Source organism: Pseudophryne corroboree (assembly GCF_028390025.1).
Source record: "Pseudophryne corroboree isolate aPseCor3 chromosome 3 unlocalized genomic scaffold, aPseCor3.hap2 SUPER_3_unloc_13, whole genome shotgun sequence".
Taxonomy (NCBI): domain Eukaryota; kingdom Metazoa; phylum Chordata; class Amphibia; order Anura; family Myobatrachidae; genus Pseudophryne; species Pseudophryne corroboree.
The window spans coordinates 2,188,582-2,212,276 of record NW_026967501.1 but is presented as its reverse complement, the minus strand read 5'-3'; the positions used below and the strand labels follow the sequence as shown (position 1 = coordinate 2,212,276).

Sequence of the window (23,695 nt, the reverse complement as noted above, 5' to 3'; positions counted from 1 at the left end):
CCGAACCATCTTGGAGTCAAGAATCCTTTCAACAACAAACTCCCTCTGGCCACGTATCAGAAGAGGGGAAGGTCTTCCACGGGAAGAAGGATTACTAATCGCCCGTTTTAAAAGGGAACAATGAAATGTTTTATTGATACCCAAAGAACGGGGCAGATCTAACTGAAATGCCACCGGATTGATAACCCTGGTGATCTTATAAGGGCCGATGAACCGGGGGCCTAACTTATGAGATGGCTGTCTCAACTTCAAATTCTTGGTAGACAACCAGACGAAGTCTCCTAATTTGAAGCTGCAGGGTCTTTTCCGCTTGTCAAAAACCCTTTTGGTCACTAATGACACAGACACAAGGGCTTTCTTCACTTTCCTCCAAATACCTCTAAGGACCGAAACCACAGAGGAACCACCAGGCGTGGAGTCCAGGGGGTCAAAAGAATTGGCCTTAGGATGATGCCCATACACACAAAGGAAGGGAGAGATCCCTGTAGCAGAGTGAGCCTCGTTGTTATAGGCAAACTCCGCCATGGACAGATGAGCAACCCAGTCAGTCTGACACTTGGAGACATAACACCTGAGGAACTGCTCCAAGGACTGGTTCACCCTTTCAGTCTGCCCATTAGACTGCGGATGGTAGCCTGACGACAAGCTGACAGAAATCTGGAGATCGGAACAAAATGCCCTCCAGAATTTGGCCACAAACTGGGATCCGCGGTCAGAGACCACATCAAGTGGCAACCCGTGGAGACGCACAACATGCAGCATAAATAATTCAGACAGGCGTCTGGCCGATGGCAGCCCAACCAGTGGAACGAAGTGCGCCATCTTCGAAAACCTGTCAACGACAACCCAGATGGCTGTCATCCCCGAGGATTTGGGCAAGTCCACCACAAAATCCATTGAAATGTGGGTCCATGGCTTAGATGGGATAGAGAGTGGATGTAATGGGCCAACAGGAACCCCTCTAGGAGTCTTATTTCGGGCACAGATGTCACATGCCCGAACCCACTGATCCACATCCTTAGCCACCGAGGGCCACCACACCGCCCTAGATAGCAACTCCCGAGTTCTGGCAATACCCGTGTGACCTGCCGACTTCTTGGCATGGAATTCCAGGAACACTCGCTGTCTTAACCTAGGAGGCACAAACAAAAGACCTACCGGAAGGTCTGGAGGAGCCTGCTCCTGTGCTCTAAGGACTAATGATAAGAGGTCCTGGGTAATGCCCACTTTAATACATGATGGGGACACAATGGGCAACGGCTCCTCGGTGGTCTCCTGGATTGGAGCAAAACTCTGCGAGAGCGCATCAGCCTTGATGTTTTTTGACCCAGGGCGATATGTTATCAAAAAATTAAAGCGAGCAAAAAACAAAGCCCATTGTGCCTGCCTGGCATTGAGACGCTTCGCTGACACTAATTATGCCAGATTCTTATGGTCGGTGAGAATTGAGACCACAAACTTAGCCCCCTCAAGCCAGTGTCTCCACTCCTCGAGTGCATCCTTAATAGCCAACAATTCCCGGTTACTCACGTCATAATTCATCTCGGCAGGCGAAAATTTACAGGAAAAGTAAGCACAGGGATGAAGGCGATTATCAGACACTCCCATCTGAGAGAGCACTGCCCCAATACCCATCTCAGAGGCATCCACCTCCACCACAAAAGGACGCTCTGGATCTGGGTGTCGCAGTACCTTGGCCGATACAAATGCCCTTTTGAGACGGGCAAAAGCCGCTTTAGCCTCAAAAGACCAGTGAGCAACATCCGCTCCTTTCTTAGTGAGTGCCACCAAGGGCGCCACTATAGACGAAAATCCAGCGATAAATCGTCTATAAAAATTCGCAAAGCCCAGGAAACGCTGAAGCGCCTTCAAACTAGTGGGCTGCACCCAATCCAGGACTGCCTGTACCTTGGAACCCTCCATTTGGAAACCTTCTGGGGAGATAATATATCCTAGAAATGCGATTTGCTGAACTTCAAATTCGCACTTCTCCAGCTTCGCCCCAAGCCGGTGGTCTCTGAGTTTCTGGAGGACTAAGCGTACATGCTTCCGATGTTCCTCCAGGGAATGGGAGAAGATTAGGATGTCATCTAAGTATACAACTAAGAATCTATCCAAATATTCCCTGAGCACATCATTCATGAAATCCTGGAAGACTGCCGGGGCATTACAGAGCCCAAAAGGCATCACCAAATATTCATAATGCCCTGAGTGGGTATTAAAGGCAGTCTTCCATTCATCCCCCTCTCTTATTCGGATTAGATTGTACGCACCGCGTAGGTCAATCTTAGAAAAAATGGTGGCAGTACGAAGCTGGTCAAACAAGACCGAAATGAGAGGCAGTGGGTATGAGTTTTTAATCGTGATACGGTTCAATTCCCTGAAGTCGATGCAGGGTCGCAACGAACCGTCCTTTTTACCCACGAAGAAGAACCCCGACCCAACTGGAGACTGTGAAGGTCTGATAAATCCCTTAGCCAAGTTCTCCTGAATGTACTCTGCCATAGCCTGAGTCTCAGGACGTGACAGGGAGTACAACCTGCTCTTGGGAAGCTTAGCATTTGGCAACAAATCAATGGCACAGTCATAGGGGCGATGGGGAGGTAGTACCTCTGCAACTTGTTTGGAGAACACGTCCGCAAAATCTGCATAACACCCTGGCAATCCTGGCAAACTTAGCTGCGAGAGCCTGACTGGAAGGCTCAAGCAACTCCTGAAACAATCAGTACCCCAACTAAGAATCTCCCCAGAGACCCAGTCAAATTGAGGATTGTGGGCCCTTAACCAGGGTAACCCCAACACCAATGGGGCAAAAGTACAGACAGTCACATAAAAGGACAATTTTTCAGAGTGTGTGGCTCCAATAAACAAAGAAATCTGGCTAGTGCAAGAGGTAATTTTACCTTGGGATAATGGTTCCCCGTTTAACCCACATCTCAATTTCCGATGCCAAGGGTACTAAGGGAACAGAGTGTTTCAGGGCGAATTGGCGGTCCATAAAAACCCAGTCGGCCCCACTGTCCACAAAGGCCTCAGTCTTGACAGTTTGACCGAGGATCTTCAAGGTCACCGGAATGATAAAAGTCTTCTTGGGAAATTCTGACTTCTGGCCTGACAGGATATTTCCCATCACCCTCAGGCCCTGAAGTTTTCCGGCTTTTCTGGGCATGATACTACCACATGACCTTTATTCCCACAGTACAAACACAACCCCTGCTGTCTCCTCCGCGTCTTCTCACGCGAGGAGAGGCGGGTAGCCCCAATCTGCATAGGCTCCTCGGAAAATTCCTTAGAGTCTGAGGTTCCCTTGGGAAAGAAGGAAACCTCGGTCTCCCTTTCAAGCCTACGCTCTCTCAGCCGTCTATCCACCCGGATGGATAACTGCATGAGCTGATCCAAGCTATCAGGCAAGGGATATTGTACCAGTTGGTCTTTTATCTGGTTAGAAAGACCTCTTCGGTACTGGTGTCTCAGGGCTGGGTCATTCCACTGGGTATCATGGGCCAACCTCCAAAACTCCGTACAGTAAACCTCAACTGGCCTTCGCCCTTGCTTAAGGATCGAAATCTTAGCCTCGGCTGAGGCCGTCTTGTCAGGGTCATCATACAACATGCCCAGGGCCGTAAAAAAAGCATCAACACTTTTAAGCGACGGACAGTCAGGCTGCAACCCATATGCCCAGACCTGTGGGTCTCCTTGTAGCAAGGAAATCACTATGCCCACCCGCTGAATCTCCGACCCAGAAGACTGAGGCCTAAGCCGGAAGTATAGCTTGCAGCTCTCCTTGAAACAAAAGAACTGCGAGCGATCTCCAGAAAAACGATCCGGGAGATTTACTTTTGGCTCCTTAACCCCTGAAGGTGCTGCTGCTGCGGGAGCTCCGCCAGCGGCCTGGGAGGTGTGCATTTTAATGGACAAATCATTAAATTGTCGAGTCAGGACCTGCACCTGATCGACCACCTGTTGCAACGTATTTTGAGGGGTATGCTCCATATTCGCACAAAATTTCAACAGGAGTATTAGGCTGCTGAATATGTTATGCACACCAGTGCCTGCAGGAATGTACTGGTGTCTGAACTGTTATGCACACCAGTGCCTGCAGGAATGTACTGGTGTTTGAACTGTTATGTACACCAGTGCCTGCAGGAATGTACTGGTGTCTGAACGGATAGGGATGCAAAACAAATGAACTCACAGACAGACTGGGGAATATGACATTACGTACACAGAAGGTGATAGGGTAACAAAATAAACACAAAGTGAACAGAGAAGCCCAGAGGCTAAGAAACCGGGTGTCTCCCTAGTATTAGTAATGCTCAGATGGAAAAAGCAAGATGTTGTGTTTTAATACGTAGAGAACCCGAAATGCTGTTGCTAGGGCAACAGCAAAACCCTAAAGGGTTACCAACGGGTGTGGCAGTAAACTCCTTGGTCAGAGATGGAATGATAGACACAAGGAGAGTCTCCCCAATCCTAATCCTCACTTGCAGTGCACAGGTTCAGCTTACTGCCACTAAACTTACACCTGAACACCTTGCACAGTGAGACAGGATTTAGGCAGGCAAATCTGAGAATACAGCCGCAAACTTGCTAAGTTCACAGAGTAGCAAAAGAACCCCAGCAAGTTAAACGACTGACTCCAGTCTTACTGCTAGGTCTGGATTGGCAGAGTGTAGTACCAAATCCCCAGGCCTATTTGCAGTAAGCAACAACAAATACAAAGCTACACAGTACTGGCTAACTTTTAGGAACTGACTAACCAACAAAGATTCAGCAGCATCTGCTTAACCTGAGAAGAGGCCTTATATAGCAGGTGCTGTCCACGCCCCACTCAGACCTCACAGACTGTGAGCACAAAAACCAGCATCGGATCCCCTGCCGTGCACAGAGCCTGTAACCACTGCACAGCAAAAGACCCGAACCGGAGTATCAGCTGCGCTCAGGTTACTCTGCTAACACTTGTCTCCCGGTTGCCTTGACGACGTGGCAGCACAGGGCAGGAGACCCTAACAGTTGCTGATCGGAGTAGCACTAGCTTGGGAAGTGCTACAACAGCACGGCTGGATCCTGAATATTCCAAAGTCGCAGCTGGTTCTTGCAACGCGTCTATTGTTCCTGGGGATGGTTCTGGACACAGAACAGAAAAGGGTGTTTCTCCCGGAGGAGAAGGCCAAGGAGTTGTCATCGCTAGTCAGAGACCTCCTCAAACCAAAACAGGTGTCGGTGCACCACTGCACGCGAGTCCTGGGAAAGATGGTAGCTTCTTACGAAGCAATTTCGTTCGGAAGGTTCCATGCATGGATCTTTCAGTGGGATCTGTTGGACAAGTGGTCCGGATCGCATCTTCAGATGCATCGGATGATAACCCTGTCTGCAAGGACCAGGGTGTCTCTACTGTGGTGGCTGCAGAGTGCTCATCTTCTGGAGGGCCGCAGATTCGGCATACAGGACTGGGTCCTGGTAACCACGGACGCCAGCCTTCGAGGCTGGGGAGCAGTCATACAGGGAAGACATTTCCAAGGACTATGGTCAAGCCAGGAGATGTCCCTACACATAACTATTCTGGAACTAAGAGCCATTTACAATGCCTAAGTCAGGCAAGACCCCTGCTTCAAAGTCAGCTAATACTGATTCAGTCAGACAACATCACGGCGGTCGCCCATGTAAACCGACAGGGCTGCACGAGAAGCAGGATGGCAATGACAGAAGCCACAAGGATTCTCCGATGGGCGGAAAATCACGTGTTAGCACTGTCAGCAGTGTTCATTCCGGGAGTGGACAACTGGGAAGCAGACTTCCTCAGCAGGCACGACCTCCACCCGGGAGAGTGGGGACTTCATCCAGAAGTCTTCCGGCTGATTACAAACCGTTGGGAAAGGCCACAGGTGGACATGATGGCGTCCCGCCTCAACAAAAAGCTAGAAAAATATTGTGCCAGGTCAAGGGACCCTCAGGCGATAGCGGTGGACGCTCTAGTGACACCGTGGGTGTACCGGTCGGTTTATGTGTTCCCTCCTCATCCTCTCATACCAAAGGTACTGAGGATAATAAGAAGGAGAAGAGTAAGAACTATACTCATTGTTTCGGATTGGCCAAGAAGAGCTTGGTACCCAGAACTTCAAGAAATGATCTCAGAGGACCCATGGCCTCTACCGCTCAGACAAGACCTGCTGCAGCAGGGGCCCTGTCTGTTCCAAGACTTACCGCGGCTGCGTTTGACGGCATGGCGGTTGAACACCGGATCCTGAAGGAAAAGAGCATTCCGGAGGAAGTCATTCCTACGCTGATCAAAGCCAGGAAGGATGTGACTGCAAAACGTTATCACCGCATATGGCGAAAATATGTTGCTTGGTGTGAGGCCAGGAAGGCCCCAACGGAGGAATTTCAACTGGGTCGATTCCTGCACTTCCCACAGTCAGGGGTGACTATGGCCCTCAAATTGGGGTCCATTAAGGTCCAGATTTCGGTTCTGTCGATTTTATTCCAGAAAAAACTGGCTTCACTGCCTGAAGTTCAGACTTTTGTTAAAGGAGTGCTGCATATTCAGCCCCCTTTTGTGCCTCCAGTGGCACCTTGGGATCTCAACGTGGTGTTGGATTTCCTTAAGTCGCATTGGTTTGAGCCACTTAAAACCGTGGAGCTAAAATATCTCACGTGGAAAGTGGTCATGCTGTTGGCCCTGGCTTCGGCCAGGCGTGTGTCAGAATTGGCGGCTTTGTCATGTAAAAGCCCTTATCTGATTTTCCATATGGATAGGGCGGAATTGAGGACTCGTCCCCAATTTCTTCCTAAGGTGGTTTCAGCGTTTCATTTGAACCAACCTATTGTGGTGCCTGCGGCTACTCGGGACTTGGAGGATTCCAAGTTGCTGGATGTAGTCAGGGCCCTGAAAATGTATGTTTCCAGGACGGCTAGAGTCAGGAAAACTGACTCACTATTTATCCTGTACGCACCCAACAAGCTGGGTGCTCCTGCTTCAAAGCAGACTATTGCTCGCTGGATCTGTAGCACAATTCAGCTTGCGCATTCTGCGGCTGGACTGCCGCATCCTAGATCAGTGAAAGCCCATTCCACAAGGAAGGTGGGCTCTTCTTGGGCGGCTGCCCGAGGGGTCTCGGCTTTGCAACTTTGCCGAGCAGCTACTTGGTCGGGGTCAAACACATTTGCAGGATTCTACAAGTTTGACACCCTGGCTGAGGAGGACCTAGAGTTCGCTCATTCGGTGCTGCAGAGTCATCCGCACTCTCCTGCCCGTTTGGGAGCTTTGGTATAATCCCCATGGTCCTTACGGAGTCCCAGCATCCACTTAGGACGTTAGAGAAAATAAGATATTTCTCGTAGTCCGTAGTGGATGCTGGGCGCCCATCCCAAGTGCGGATTGTCTGCAATACTTGTATATAGTTATTGTTTAACTAAAGGGTTATTGTTGAGAGCCATCTGTTGAGAGGCTCCGTTGTATTTCATACTGTTAACTGGGTATAGTATCACGAGTTGTACGGTGTGATTGGTGTGGCTGGTATGAGTCTTACCCGGGATTCAAAATCCTTTCCTTATTGTGTCAGCTCTTTCGGGCACAGTATCCTAACTGAGGTCTGGAGGAGTGTCATAGAGGGAGGAGCCAGTGCACACCAGGTAGTCCTAAAGCTTTCTTTAGTTGTGCCCAGTCTCCTGCGGAGCCGCTATTCCCCATGGTCCTTACGGAGTCCCAGCATCCACTACGGACTATGAGAAATAGATTTACCGGTGAGTAAAATCTTATTATATACTCTGTACTCAGTCACTGTGTGTCTCCTACAGATGGGCCCAGTAACAGAGATACCCCAGAGAGTTGTCCCCGTCCTCTGTATTCCCAGGATTGTACAGAGGAGTATCACAGGACCCCACAGGAGGATCAGGTAGGTGGGATTTAGGGTCTCACCAATATACCAAAGTGACTGTCACTATATGATCTGTAGAGAAGCTGTGTGTCTTATACACTGATATTATACTGTTTTCTCCAAATGTCATTATAGTGTTGTGTTTTGTTTTTGTTTTTTTTAGGTAGAACGTCTGTCTGATATTAAAACAGATGATATAGAGGGAGAAGAGGAGACGTATGTGACTGATATAAAGGCAGAAGATATAGAGGGAGAAGAAGAGATGTATGTGACTGATATAAAGGCAGAAGATATAGAGGGAGAAGAAGAGACGTATGTGACTGATATAAAGGCAGAAGATATAGAGGGAGAAGAAGAGACGTATGTAACTGATATAAAGGTAGAAGATATAGAGGGAGAAGAAGAGACGTATGTGACTGATATGAAGTCAGAAGATATAGAGGGAGAAGAAGAGACGTATGTGAGGGGGGATCAGCAGTGTAAGGAGGAGGAGATCCCTACAGATATCAGCACAGGTGAGTAATAAACATTTATTACAGAAAAGAGTCACATATTCTCCTTGCTCAATCACTACAGCAATCTCTTATCCTACACCCTCCTTTGTCAGTACAAACCAATGAGGAATATTTATTTTCCCAGAGGGGAAGTCATGAGCCATCACCTCTATTATACTCCTGCTCTCCCCCTCACATCATGTCACTGTGTGTTACCAGCCCAGAGATCTGACCAGTCTCCGCCCCACACTCTCTGGTGTATCTCGTACATCAGGAGCCATCAGCCCCTATTATACTCCTGCTCTCCCCTCACATCATGTCACTGTGTGTTACCAGCCCAGAGATCTGACCAGTCTCCTCCCCACACACTCTGGTGTATCTCATACATCAGGAAACATCAGCCCCTATTATACTCCTGCTCTCCCCCTCACATCATGTCACTGTGTGTTACCAGCCCAGAGATCTGACCAGTCTCCTCCCCACACTCTCTGGTGTATATCATACATAAGGAGCCATCAGCCCCTATTATACTCCTGCTCTCCCCCTCACATCATGTCACTGTGTGTTACCAGCCCAGAGATCTGACCAGTCTCCTCCCCACACTTTGGTGTATCTCATACATCAGGAGCCATCAGCCCCTAATATACTCCTGCTCTCCCCCTCACATCATGTCACTGTGTGTTACCAGCCCAGAGATCTGACCAGTCTCCTCCCCACACTCTCTGGTGTATCTCATACATTGGGAGCCATCAGCCTCTATTATTTTAGGCTGGGGATACTGGGATGGTCTTAGTACTATGGGGTATAGATTGGGTCTATTGGAGCCTAGCACTTTAAGAAATCATTAGTGTGTGCTGGCTCCTCCCCTCTATGCCCCTCCTACCAGACTACATTTAGAAAAACGTGCCCAAGGAGCCGGGTGCATTCTCTGGAGCGCCAGAGAGTTTTTTTCAGAATGTATTTTAGTTTTTGTTTTCAGGAAGGATGGGTTGGCACCAGTCTGCCTGCGTCGTGAGACTTAGGGGGGGGACCGGTACCAACCTCTTGAAGGGTTAATGGTCCAGATCCCCGCTGACAGGACATAGCTCCTCAAGGGGGTTGCTTCGCTCACCCACAGCGGTGTGCACTCTTCCCCACAGCATGCCGCCACCCCTAATTGAGTGGTGAGTGCTAAACCGGTTCAGATGGCGGCATTAAGGCAGCGGGCACAGTGCTGCTGTTGTCCCTCTATGCAAGCATGATGACACACAGACGTGACTGAAATCTTTTAGTCTCGCTCCCACCTGCCTGATCTCCAGGCTGAGAGGTCCACCATCATGCTAAATATTTGGAGGAAGCAGAACCTGGATTCTGTCCCTGGGAACCTGTTGGTGCAGGTTTTTTTGATCTTCCCCGACCTCCTGTAAAGAAGGTGGGAGGGGGTTTGGATTTTTTAAATGTTGCGGTCCAAAAGGACTGCAGTGTAGGTGTAGGATAAGATTTCCTAGCTTGGGCTGCTGCGGTGGGAAGAAATGTCTTACCCGCAGTCGCCATGGAAATCCACGAATCCAATGCATCCCCAAATAGTGCCTGACCTGTGAATGGCAAGTTCTCCACACTTTTCTTTGATACTGCATCCGCAGTCCATTGGCGTAGCCAGAGTCCTCTGCGTGCCATGGAAGAAGCAGGCCAATGTCCTTCATGGCCTCCACCATGAAACATGCAGAATCCTGTATGTGACGTAAAAACAAGTCAATGTCACTCCTATCCATAGTATCTAAGTCCTCTAGTAAGGTGCCTGACCACTTTACTATGGCTTTAGAAATCCATGCACAAGCAATAGTGGGCCTTAAAGCCACGCCTGTAGCAGTGTATAGTGATTTGAGCGTAGTCTTAATCTTGCGGTCAGCCGGCTCCTTTATGGCGGTTGAACCAGGGACAGGTAAAACCACCTTTTTAGACAGCCTATATACAGAAGCATCTACTATAGGTGGATTTTCCCACTTCTTCCTATTCTCTTCAGGGAAAGGGAAAGCAATGAGAATTCTTTTAGGGATCTGGAATTTTTTCTCTGGGTTTTCCCAGGATTTCTCATACGTCCTAGAGGATGCTGGGGACTCCGTAAGGACCATGGGGTATAGACGGGATCCGCAGGAGACATGGGCACACTATAAGACTTTGAATGGGTGTGAACTGGCTCCTCCCTTTATGCCTGGCATGACATGTATGCAGTGCACGGACACTGTATACGAACCCCCGCCAGCATGAACCGTTAAAATAACAGCGGGGCTGAAGCGCGCCGAGACGGGGGCGTGGCTTAGCCCTCACAGCACGATACATCGCCATTCTCTCCAACAGTCCCTGCCAAAAGCTCTGTGTACATAGCAGTGTAAAGGAAGTAGGGCACAGTGATTAGTGCAATATACAAGTATAGCACTATGTTAGATCATGGCCGTGTAGTCAGTGTGTTGTGTATAAGTGTCTGTGTTTTCCCTGTCAGATACCCACTATAGCTTTTAGTACACATGTGTCGACATGTGTGAGGGCTCTGTCGCAAACAGTTATGGGAATATCTCTGTCGGCATTGCCGACTCCTGTGGTACTTGATTGAGTAATTGAAGTGTCAGCAGGTCGGTAGTGGTATTCTTTCAAAGAGTAAACACGCTATGGGAGACACAGTAGTATGTGGGTGACCCTGTTGGCACCAACTGTCAATACTGGGTGTAAATTAACATGCTGTAACTGCCTTATACCTGTATATATATTTATATGTATATGTATGGTACGGTTTCATGGGCCTGTAGCTCGAGCACAGACATGGTAGTATTGTGGGGGTGTGATATTAAAATTATATATGTATATTTCCCTTGGACCCCTTGGGGTCGCAAGAATGTTATTTTGCCTGGTACTACTCCCTGCTGTCGACGATTACTATGTTTTATGTCGACCATAAGGTTTCCTGGTTAGATCCACAACTGGGGCATTCAGTACATGGACATACACATTCAGAACACATTAATGTCACTAGGGACCCGATGGTTGCGGACAATCCGCTTATATGTATGGTGTATATATATATATATTGATAAAGCTAAATATTTATCTTATATAAAACCCTTTATGAGAGGTCTAAGAACACGGTACGCTATTTACTTATGAAGTACCGTAAGGGTACGCACGTTGCGTAACAATCGCTTATCCGTAGTCGAGACGCTCAAGCGTCACGTTCGCTCACGGCCAAGAGATCACAGGCAGGCACGCTATTGGCTGCCGACTAACGTACTGGTTCGCTATATCGTAGCGGACGCTCGGGACCACGAGGAGATCACCAGCGGCGCAGACGCTCACAATGTTAAACCTTTATATCTAAACCATCAACAATGTATTATGCAGTAAAACCTTAGTGTAGTGAAAGGGTGTAAATGCAACACAGTATAACCTTATTAACTCAAAAGCTGTTCGAGCGTCACCGACGCTCTGAGAATACTTAACACTAAGAAATACACAGATACCGTGCTTTAGGGTCTAACGCCTTATATGAATGTTATTACTTGCAAAAAGAGTAATACAGTACAAGTCACACACTACAATATAACATAGACTAACTAACCAGATAACTACACAGGAAATACAATACAATTACGTTTAAGGGAAAATGAAGGAGAAAGAGGAGAAGAGAGAGAGAGAGAGAGATATGGCTCACAATAACAATAAAGACAATATGATTGCGGAGAAAACTTACGCACAAAGGGAAACGATCGCATGCGCCTCTGGATATCCAGCTCCCGATTATCAGCAATGAGAACCGTTGAAGAGAGTGAGCTGGATACCATCGGCTTGTCTATTTATGCCCCACACACAATACAATTCAATGGTCCCTACAATCTCATTGTTCATTGGACACAGGAATTCGTCTTCGCATTATAACAAAAGGTCATAGGTTGATTCATACAGGTGGGCTGTGTCTACTTCCAACTGCTCAGGTGGGTGGGAAACTAGGTTTTCCGCCGCATGGATAAGTAAGTGCAAATAAATAGTAAATGGATATAAACTTCTTATGTCCATAACTATTCGCACAAGCGATTTATCCGCTTCAAACCAACACCGGAATATTGCTAATTAAATACTCTTCCGATGGATACTAAACACCACTGTATGACCCGTGTTGGACCCTTCGTATCAAACAAAGAGGGATCTCTTTGTCCAGGAACATGCTACATTAACTAAACTTTCAGAATCTATCAAAGGGACCATGATCTACAAAATACATTATATAGTGAAAATATGTAACGATTGAGTCGCACGCTGCGAACACATAAACTCTACCGTAAATACGCATACCGTGCACCTGCGGGTGCACGTAACAGCGGGTATGCGCACGCACGGGAGAGCGCACGCATGCGCAACGCGGACATGTATGAGGTGCAAATATGGCAGTGTGCATAGTGATATTTTTCTGACTTTGACAGTCCACCCTTTGGCAGTCAACAATAACTGCCACCTTCTAAAACATTTCAAAAAGAGAAAAATATATGTCAGGGGTTAATACATTTCCATGGTTGGGTAAGGGAGGAGAGAGGAAGGTGAGAAAAGGGTATGACCTAGTGAGATAGCAGAAGCATGTGTGTATGAATCCATGTTTGGGGGGTCATGTATCATCGTGCCGTACGTGTTGTACATCAAGCTTCGAGGTATTGCGAAGTATACATTTGAATTCCTTCTTATCCCGTATTAAGGGTCTGTGGATGGGCTGTCAAACTTTACCGAGCTCTTTTCGGCTGTGGTTGCAACAAAATGCAACATTTTAGTTGATGATACATGAATGGGGGAATATGTGATTGCGGATATCTGTGCCTGTATTCCCTATCGACTATGTGTGTCATTACCTGAGGGTTGTAGAGATGAAGATAAAGAACACTTATGGTAAATGCAGTGGTATTCTATGTCAGGTTAATGTACATTTGTCGGTTGAAGTCTTGTTCGGTGTCAGTTGATTGCAGTCTTCTTTGTGCTTTTGCCCATAAGGTGCGAGCAAAAAAGCTTTGTCAATGTCCATAGACTTACAAAAAGTGTTGGGCTAGCGTAATTTTAAAATTTCTAGGGAAACTGGGGGTCTATGGCACAGTTCATCAAATATCTGTGTATAAGGTTGTCAAAACTTCTTCTTTAATCCATCAGTTGTCTGTATACAGGATCATCAAATTCCTCGTCCGAGTGGGTCTTTTTATCTTGGAGGAAAACGGAAAAACAGGTGAAAGAAACGGACCGTATAATCGCATTTTCATCACATCATTGTTTCTACAGTTGGGTCATAAATCAAATCCATTGGAATTACAGTTTCCCCTCTCCTCAGACTCATTACCCTGGTACGACGTTTGCACTTCATTAAAGCCTGACCGCTTCTAAATATCAAGCCAATTGATATGACAACACCTAAGATACATAGAAGAAACTTCCCAACATCCATTATGACTCCTTGAGCCCATTCTCCTAAACCAGAGAACCAATTTCGCGGGTTCAACCATGACACCCAACCAGTCAGCTCATTACCTACAGCAGCAAGAGTGAGATTGTGTCTTCTGCGAAATTCCCACTTCAATTGGAGAATATCGTCCATCTTTTGGTCTATGACCTCGACCGGGTCCTCGGTACTATTTGTAATATATGTGCAACATTTCACGCCGTACTGCGTTGCCAGTGTGACACAATATCCGCCTGTCACTGCTGTGAGGTAATTGAGAACCATTCTATGCTGGACTAGTTCTGTTTTATAAGCTTGAAGTTCTCTTCCAGTATACCTAAACGTATCATCATACATTTCCATGATATTGTCTAACAAATTTGCAAGCGCAGATATGTATCTATAGTTCATCACTCCTCGAGTGGTGCGAGTGAAGTCTAACGCGAGTAGAACCTGAATCCCGGTGGATTCATGGATCATGTCAGAGGCCAAATGCTCTGTCCTTTCTGTCAGTTGCCTTTTAACTACGTGCTCGTAATGAGTATGAGTATAAGGAGCTTGGGCACCACGGTGTATATCTTTCATTTTGGCATGTGATACAGTCATTACTTCAGGCAGTACTTTTCCAATATAACACAATCCTTCAGAGTTTGGGGCAAGCCACTTATACGCCTTCCTCCCGCATATGAAATATGCATCATCGGGGAGAACATATGGGACGGAGTAGGACATAACCATATTACACATCTTCCATGTGAAATCTCCTAACCCTAATTCTCCCATCTGTTTAGTACACGTATCAGTTTGTACGATATGTGCGCAGTTTCCTGGTGATACCTCTCCAACTCTCGTAATCCTACTTCCTAGGGTATACCTATACCGGAAAGATTTTCCTCTACTGGCTATGTGGCGTATAAGCTCTGTATCTGTAGGCATTCTATCTGCTCTATATGAAAAGGTCATGGTTTGGTTACTCCATGACACTTCCCAATTTCCTGGTTTTCGGGGGTTGGTAATGTTAAAACATATTAGGGACTTATCCACATGATATTGGTGGAGCTTCAAACTAGGAGGGCTGGAGATATTAAACCTCTGGCCACCGGTCTCCCACCCTTTAGCTCAAGTACCTCCCCTACCGTTAAAGGAAATGGTACTAGCCCTGATTTGCTATGACCTTGAGGTACTTGAGAGCATACCCAACAATCTGTTTTATTTAACACACTACCCACTAAGGAGTAATAGTCACTCAATGGATGCCGGTCCATATGGATATTAAAACTGGATTGGCATTTCTTAATGCACCCATCCTCAACTACGTTGTCACAGAGCCTACAGATACAGTTTTCTTCAGCTAACAATCCTTCACAATTCCTTCTATTGTCAATGCTATCGGATCGTTTTCTGATACTCGCCTTTACTTGTTGGTTAAGTTGTTCTTGGAAAACTACGCCTCCATCTTTATCATCAGAACCCATTCCAGAACCTCTCTCGACCTCCATGGTACTCTCGCCGGAACAGGCTGCTCTGGTCAACATCATGGTCAACAGGAAAATCCGGATCACAGTCTCTTGGGGCAAGTCCATCTTATAGGAGGTAAACGGAGAAGAATGAGAAGGGGGAAAGAAATAATTGAGGGAGATGGGATGGGAAGTTGGAGAAAAACAATAAAAGGGAACAGGGGATCGACAACTGCTTTTGATCTTGTGATCTTCAATGCTCAGGTGCCGCCTCAGTCCTCCTGGAACAGACACTCCAGTGATACAACTTCTACCGTCTGTTCCTTATCACGGGACTTCTCTGGATCAGCGACCTTCTTACAGTGGGACGAATGAACCCAAGTCTCTCTCTCAGCAACCTTCAATGCTGTAGTGCTAGTCAATAAGACCTGGTATGGTCCTTCCCATCTGTCAATAAGGCTACCTGAGCGTAGAAAATTCCATATCATTACATAATCCCCAGGTTCAATGTCATGACAATTACTATCTGGTAAATCAGGAATCACTAACTTCAAATTATCATTTTGATTCCTTAGCTGTTTACTCATGTTAACCAGGTATTTTACAGTCACTTCATTGTTACACTTCAAATCATCCTGAGGGTTAATCATAACATGCGGTTGTCGACCAAACAGAATTTCAAAGGGGGACAGATTAAGAGGGGACCTGGGAGTGGTTCTGATGCTGTATAGTACAATGGGTAAAGCTTCTGGCCATGTCAATCCTGTTTCTGCCATAACTTTGCTCAGTTTATTTTTAATAGTGCTGTTCACTCTTTCTACCTTCGCACTCGCCTGGGGGCGGTACGGAGTGTGCAGCTTACTATCAATTCCCATCAACTTACACATTCCTTGAAAGACATCACCTGTAAAATGGGTACCCCTATCACTTTCAATTATTCTAGGGATACCGTATCTACACACAAATTCCTGCACAATTTTCTTAGCAGTAAACATAGCGGTATTTGTGGCCGCAGGAAATGCTTCGACCCAATTTGAAAACACATCTATACAAACTAGTACATACTTTAAATTTCGACAAGGGGGTAATTGTATGAAATCAATTTGTATTACCTGAAAAGGGCCGCCTGTAGGGGGGATATGAGATAGTTCTGTTGGTATTGCCTTTCCGATATTCTTCCTCAAGCAGGTGAGGCATGACATTGCTCTCTTTCCCGCATGGGATGAAAATCCTGGGGCGCACCAATATGCTCTTACCAACTTGCACATCCATTCCTTGCCTAGATGAGTCAGCCCATGTGCTGCTTCCGCTAGACTTGGAAGGTATGCTCTGGGTGCCACTGGTTTACCATGTGCATCCATCCAGAGTCCTGAGGACTCTTGGCCATATCCTTTTGCCCTCCAAACTGCCTTTTCCTGTGTGGAACACAAATTTTGCATTTCACACAATTTCTGTGTGTTGACAGTATTAAATACCATCAGTTGTGTGGTATCTGTCTGTCTGGGGGTACCAGCTGCTAACTTAGCAGCTTCGTCTGCTCGGCTGTTACCAAGTGATACTGGGTCCTGGCTATATGTATGTGCTTTACACTTGATAACAGCCACTCTGTCGGGTTCCTGTATCGCTGTTAGAAGCCTTTTGATGTGGGCTGCATGCGCTACCGGTGTGCCAGCTGCCGTCATGAAATTTCTGAGGTGCCATAGGGCTCCGAAATCATGGACTGCCCCGAAGGCGTATCTAGAATAGGTGTAGATATTGGCTGACTTGCCCTTAGCCAATTCACATGCTCTGGTTAGGGCAACCAGTTCAGCAACCTGGGCTGAGTGAGGTTGGCCTAGCGGTTCTGCTTCTATGGTGCCTTGGTCATCTACGACTGCGTATCCAGTACACAAGTCTCCCGGGTCCGTCTGTCTGTGACAACTACCGTCAGTGTAGAAAGTAAAATCAACATCTTCCAGTGGGTTGTCACAATGAGGCACGGACAAATAATAGTAAACAAGAAATACAGGTGTGTGTGCTTATGCATACATACGCAAAACAGAAACAAAACAGGTTTTAAAAGACAATAACGTACTGTTCCTACCTTCCGGTACCGGATTCCCTCAGCACTCCTTACTAAGTGAAGCAGACGCTTATCTGGTCAGCACTACGAGGGATAACACCTCCCGCCCTTTGCTGACCGATAATGTCTACTAAAGTTACCTAGTGCAGATATGTGAAGAGCGGATGAGTCCCCCAATTGATAAAGCCTATAAATTTATCCTATTTAAAACACTCTAAAAGGTCAATGAACACAGTACGCAATTGGCGTATGATGTACCGTAAGGGTAAGCACTTATCGTAGCAAACTCTTAGCCGTGGACGAGACGCACGAGCGGCACGTTCGCTTACGGCTTAAAGCGTAGAGGCAAGCACGCTATAGGCTGCCGACTAACGTAATGATACACTATCAGCGTAGCGGACGCTCGAGACCACGAGGAGATCACAAGCGGCGCTGACGCTCACAGAGTTAAACCTTTATAACTATACCATAAGTAATGTACTTATACTGTAAACCTTTGTGCAGTGATAAGGTGTAAATGCAACGCAGTGTAACCTTGTTACTTTAAAGCTGTATGAGCGTATGTGACGCTCAGAGAACACTTTAGCAATATAATAAACACTCAAATACCGGTCTAAGGTTCTAACACCTTTAAGGGAGAGAATGAACGTTCAATTGCAAAAGAATACACAATACAAGTTATACACTACCAAACTAACATAGAATACCTAACCGAATTACTACACATAAAATACAATAACGACACAATTTCATTTAAGGGGAAGGAGAGAGAGAGAATGGCTTACAACATTAATAAGAGACAAAATGGTTGCAGAGAACTTACGCACAAGGGAAAACAATCGCATGCGCCTTCCTGGATATCCAGCTCCCGATTATCAGTGATGAGAACCGTTGAGAAGAGTAGAGTGGAGCTGGCCCAGGTCGGCTTGTCTTTATATACACTACACACAATACAGTACAATGGTCCCTACATTCTTATTGTTCATTGGACACAGGAATTCGTCTCCGCATTATAACAAAAGGTCATAGGTTGGTTCATACAGGTGGGCTGTGACTATTTCACACTGCTCAGGTGGGAGGGAAACTCAGGTTTCCCGCCGCATGGGTAATAAACTGCATTTATAGTAAATGTCCATAAACTTGTTATAGTCATAACTATACGCACGAGCGAGTAATCCGTTTCAAACCAACACCGGAATGTTGCTAATTATATTCTCTTCCGATGGATACTAAACACCACTGTGTAACCCCTGTCTGACCCTTCGTATCAAACAAAGAGGGATCTCTTTGTCCCCGAACATGCTACATTAACTAAACTTTCAGATTCTATCAAAAGGACCATAATCTACAAAATACATTATATGACTAAAATATGTAACGATTAAGTCGCCCGCTAGACGCACACAAACTCTACCGTAAATGCGCACATCGTGCGCCTGCGGGTGCACGTGACCGAGTATACGCACGCACGGGAGGGCTCATGCACGTGCAGCGGGCACTCGCATGAGGTGCATATATGGCAATGTGTGGCGTGATATTTTTCTGACTTTGACAGTCCCATGCTTTCAGGGATTCGCAGATGGGGACGTGTCTTTGGATGTTGTCCGAGCTTACGAATATATGTACAAGTTACGTCGTCCTTTAGAAGGTCGGACCATTGGTTTGGTCCAAAGAATGGTTGGCCAGCATCTAGGCAGTCTTTGTTTAGATGGAATAGCTTTGCCAATCGGCAAGCTAATATTTCCTGTGGTAAACAGTTTCCGGTTCAGACTGGTACTCATAATACCAGATCAGTGGGTGCCTCATGGGCGGCTATTTGAGGTGCTTCCTCTACTCAATTTTGCAGAGCGACAACGTGGTCTTCAGCCCACACATTCGCAAACTTTTACAGGTTTGATACCTTGGCGTCCGGAGATTCTAAGTGGGGATAACTTTGGGACGTCCCCTACTGTATAGGACTCCAGTGTCCCCTAGTGGGTGAAAGAGATAAGAGGATTTTCGTACTTAACGATAAATCCATTTCTCTGAATCCTCTAGGGGACACTGGACGCCCGCCTCAGTGCTGTCAACCTGCTGTGTTCAAAGTTCTTGTTCAAACAGTTCGTGCAAACAGCGTTGGTTTTTCTGTTAAGAGTTTCTTGGATGCTGTTTGCTTTGTTGTACGGTTTGGTTCCTCGCCAAGTGCTTGTCAGGAATCGACTCACCGCTGTTATGTCTGTCCGCCGGAGCGGACTCCGTCCGGGGTCACTGCATGTTGCTGTCATCTGTCACCCTGCTCTTGGATGCCATCTCAGGCCTGGAAGCGCCCCTGGAGTCAACGGGCGTGAGAGCGCGCCGCGTTCCTGCCGGGCCGCGGCATGGGCGCCGCCATGACAGTATTCCCCAGTGTAAGTGCGGCAGCCAATCCGGAGCTTGGCCGCACCCCCTTGTCTCACTCCAGCCAATACCTGCCGGTCAGGGGGTATATCATGAGCTGCAGGGTGAGTCAGAGGTTGTCCTGAACTTTGTGTCACTCCTGCGACCCGTGTGTCTGGACCTGTTCTCCTGTTTCTCCGTGTTCCTGGATATTCTCCTGATCCTCCGTGTTCCTGGATATTCTCCTGTACCTCTGTTACCTCCGTGGAACTACAAGCACCAGCACTACAGCAATACCTCTCTGGCTTCACCTCCACCATCTGCAGTGTGCTCCAGCCCTCAGCAGTAGAGACTCTCTCTCCAGGTGCATTCCGTCATCTCACCTGTGATTCAGCCTGCAGGCTGCCTGTGCACTTCCAACAGCACAGTGGACATTAACATCAAGTCTCCTGCTCTGCTACCAGGTTTGCTACCATTATTTCCACCTCTGCTGGCTCCATGTTTTAACTATTCTGGTTCATGTCTGCATATCATACACTGCCATAGACTTTCAGCTCCCAAGCTGTATTCCTATCATTGCCATTACCATTGCCAATACCATTGCATTGCGTTTGTTTATTTCTCTGACGTCCTAGTGGATGCTGGGAACTCCGTAAGGACCATGGGGAATAGCGGCTCTGCAGGAGTCTGGGCACATCTAAAGAAAGCTTTAGGATCACCTGGTGTGCACTGGCTTCTCCCCCTATGACCCTCCTCCAAGCCTCTGTTAGATCTCTGTGCCCGAACGAGAAGGGTGCACACTAGGGGCTCTCCTGAGCTTCTTAGTGAAAGTTTTAGATTAGATTTGTTAGTTTCAGTGAGACCTGCTGGCAACAGGCTCACTGCATCGAGGGACTAAGGGGAGAAGAAGCGAACTCACCTGCTTCCAGAGTGGATTGGGCTTCTTGGCTACTGGACATTAACCTCCAGAGGGACGATCACAGGTACAGCCTGGATGGGTCCCGGAGCCGCGCCGCCTGCCCCCTTACAGAGCCAGAAGAGCGAAGAGGTCCGGAAAAAGCGGCGGCAGAAGACGTTCCTGTCTTCAAATAAGGTAGCGCACAGCACTGCAGCTGTGCGCCATTGCTCTCAGCACACTTCACACTCCGGTCACTGAGGGTGCAGGGCGCTTGGGGGGGGAGCGCCCTGAGACGCAATAAAACACTGAAAAAACCTTATATGGCTAAAAAAATGCATCACATATAGCTCCTGGGCTATATGGATGCATTTAACCCCTGCCAGTTTTCCAGAAAAAAGCGGGAGATAAGGACGTCGTGAAGGGGCGGAGCCTATCTCCTCAGCACACAAGCGCCATTTTCCCTCACAGCTCAGTTGGAGGGAAGCTCCCTGGCTCTTCCCTGCAGTCACTACACTACAGAAAGGGTTAAAAAAAAGAGAGGGGGGCACTGATTAGGCGCAGTATTAAAAGCAGCTATAAGGGGAAAACACTTATATAAGGTTATCCCTGTATATATATAGCGCTCTGGTGTGTGCTGGCAAACTCTCCCTCTGTCTCCCCAAAGGGCTAGTGGGGTCCTGTCCTCTATCAGAGCATTCCCTGTGTGTGTGCTGTGTGTCGGTACGTTTGTGTCGACATGTATGAGGAGAAAAATGAGGTGGAGACGGAGAAAATTGTCTGTAATAGTGCTGTCACCCCCTAGGGGGTCGACACCTGAGTGGATGTACTGTTGAAAATTACGTGACAGTGTCAGCTCTGTATAAAGCCAGTGGTTGACATGAGACAGCCGGCTACTCAGCTTGTGCCTGTCCAGACGTCTCATAGGCCGTCAGGGGCTCTAAAGCGCCCGTTACCTCAGATGGCAGATACAGACGCCGACACGGATACTGACTCCTGTGTCGACGGTGAAGAGACAACCGTGTTTTTCAAAATTACATGATAATATGAGTACCACCAAAAAGGGGTATTATGTTTGGTGAGGAAAAACTACCTGTAGTTTTCCTGAATCTGAGAAATAAAATGAGGTGTGTGATGATGCGTGGGTTTCCCCCCGATAACAATTGATAATTTCTAAAAAGTTATTGGCAGTATACCTTTTCCCGCCAGAGGTTAGGGTGCGTTGGGAAACACCCCCTAGGGGGGATAAGGCGCTCACACGCTTGTAAGAATAAGGGCTCTACCCTCTCCTGAGATGGCCGCCCTTAAGGATCCTGCTGATAGAAAGCAGGAGGGTATCCTAAAATGTATTTACACACATACTGGTGTTATACTGCCTCAGCCTGTATGTGCAGTGCTGGGTTGGCGTGGTCGGATTCCCTGACTGGAAATATTGATATCCTAGATAAGGACAGTATATTATTGCCTATAGAGCATTTAAAAGATGCATTTCTATATATGCATGATGCACAGAGGAATATTTGCCGACTGGCATCAAGTATAAGTGAGTTGTCCAAATTCTACCAGTAAAGTGGTCAAGTGATGCGGATTCCAAACGGCATTTGGAAGTATTGCTTAAAAAAAGGGGACAGTTGGGGTCGGTCTTTCAGACCTGGTGGCCACGGCAACAGCTGGGATATCCACGTTTGTACCCCAGGTCGCCTCTCCAAATAAGACGCCGTATTATCAGGCGCAGTCCTTTGTTGGCAAGCGGACAAAAGGTTCCTCTTTTCTGCTCGTGACAGAGGGAGAGGAAAAAGGCTGCAGAGATCAGCCAGTTCCCAGGAACAGAAACCCTTTCCCGCCTCTGCCAAGCCCTCAGTATGACGCTAGGGCTTTACAAGCTCAGGCACGGTGGGGGCCCGTTCTCAATGAATTTCAGTGCGCAGTGGGCTCACTCGCAAGTAGACCCCTGGATCCTTCAGGTAATATTTCAGGGGTACAAATTGGAATTCGAGACGTCTTCCCCTCGCCGTTTCCAAAAGGTCGGTTTTACCGACGTCTCCCTCTGACAGGGAGGCAGTTTTGGAAGCCATTCACAAGCTGTATTCCCAGCAGGTGAAAATCAAGGTACCCCTCCTGCAACAGAGAACGGGGTATTATTCCACACTATTGTGGTACCAAAGCCAGACGGCTCGGTGAGACCGATTCTAAATCTTTGAACACTTACATACAGAGGTTCAAATTCAAGATTGAGTCACTCAGAGCAGTGATTGCGAACCTGGAAGAAGGGACTACATGATGTCTTGGGACATCAAGGATGCTTACCTTCATGTCAAAATTTACCCTTCTCACCAAGGGTACCTCAGGTTATGGTACAGAACTGTCACTATCAGTTCAGACGCTGCCGTAGAGATGGTCCACGGCACCCCGGGTCTTTACTAAAGTAATGACCGAAATAATGATATTCCTTCGAAGGAAGGGAATTTTAGTTAACCTTTACTTGGACGACTCCCTGATAAGGGTAAGATCCAGGGAACAGTTGGAGGTCGGTGTAGCACTATCTCAGGTAGTGTTGCGGCAGCACAATTGGATTCTCAATATTCCAAGATCGCAGCTGGTTCCGACGACTTGTCTTCTGTTCCTAGGGATGATCCTGGACACAGTCCAGAAAAAAAAAAAAAAAAGGTGTTTCTCCCGGAAGAGAAAGCCAGGGAGTTATCCGAGCTAGTCAGGAACCTCCTAAAACCGAGCCAAGTCTCAGTGCATCAATGCACAGGGGTTCTGGGTAAAAATGGTGGCTTCCTACGAAGCAATCCCATTCGGCAGATTCCACGCAAGAACTTTCCAGTGGGACCTACTGGACAAATGGTCCGGGTCGCATCTTCAGATGCATCAGCGGATAACCCTGTCACCAAGGACAAGGGTATCCCTCCTGTGGTGGTTGCAGAGTGCTCATCTTCTAGAGGGCCGCAGATTCGGCATTCAGGACTGGGTTCTGGTGACCACGGATGCCAGCCTGCGAGGCTGGGGAGCAGTCACACAGGGAAGGAATATCCAGGGCTTATGGTCAAGCCTGGAGACATCACTTCACATAAATATCCTGAAGCTAAGGGCCATTTACAATGCTCTAAGC

The 23,695-nt window shown here is 47.3% G+C and overlaps 1 protein-coding gene across 1 annotated transcript in view; it reads left to right on the top strand.

Annotated features, from left to right (window-relative positions):
* Positions 1–23,695, top strand: part of LOC134983346 (oocyte zinc finger protein XlCOF22-like) — a 58,100-nt gene that overhangs the window by 10,821 nt on the left and 23,584 nt on the right. Inside the window, exons 3-4 of the mRNA XM_063949053.1 lie at positions 7,798–7,899; positions 8,045–8,392. Coding sequence (XP_063805123.1) covers positions 7,798–7,899; positions 8,045–8,392 — 450 coding nt within the window. The remainder of the gene's footprint in view (positions 1–7,797; positions 7,900–8,044; positions 8,393–23,695) is intronic.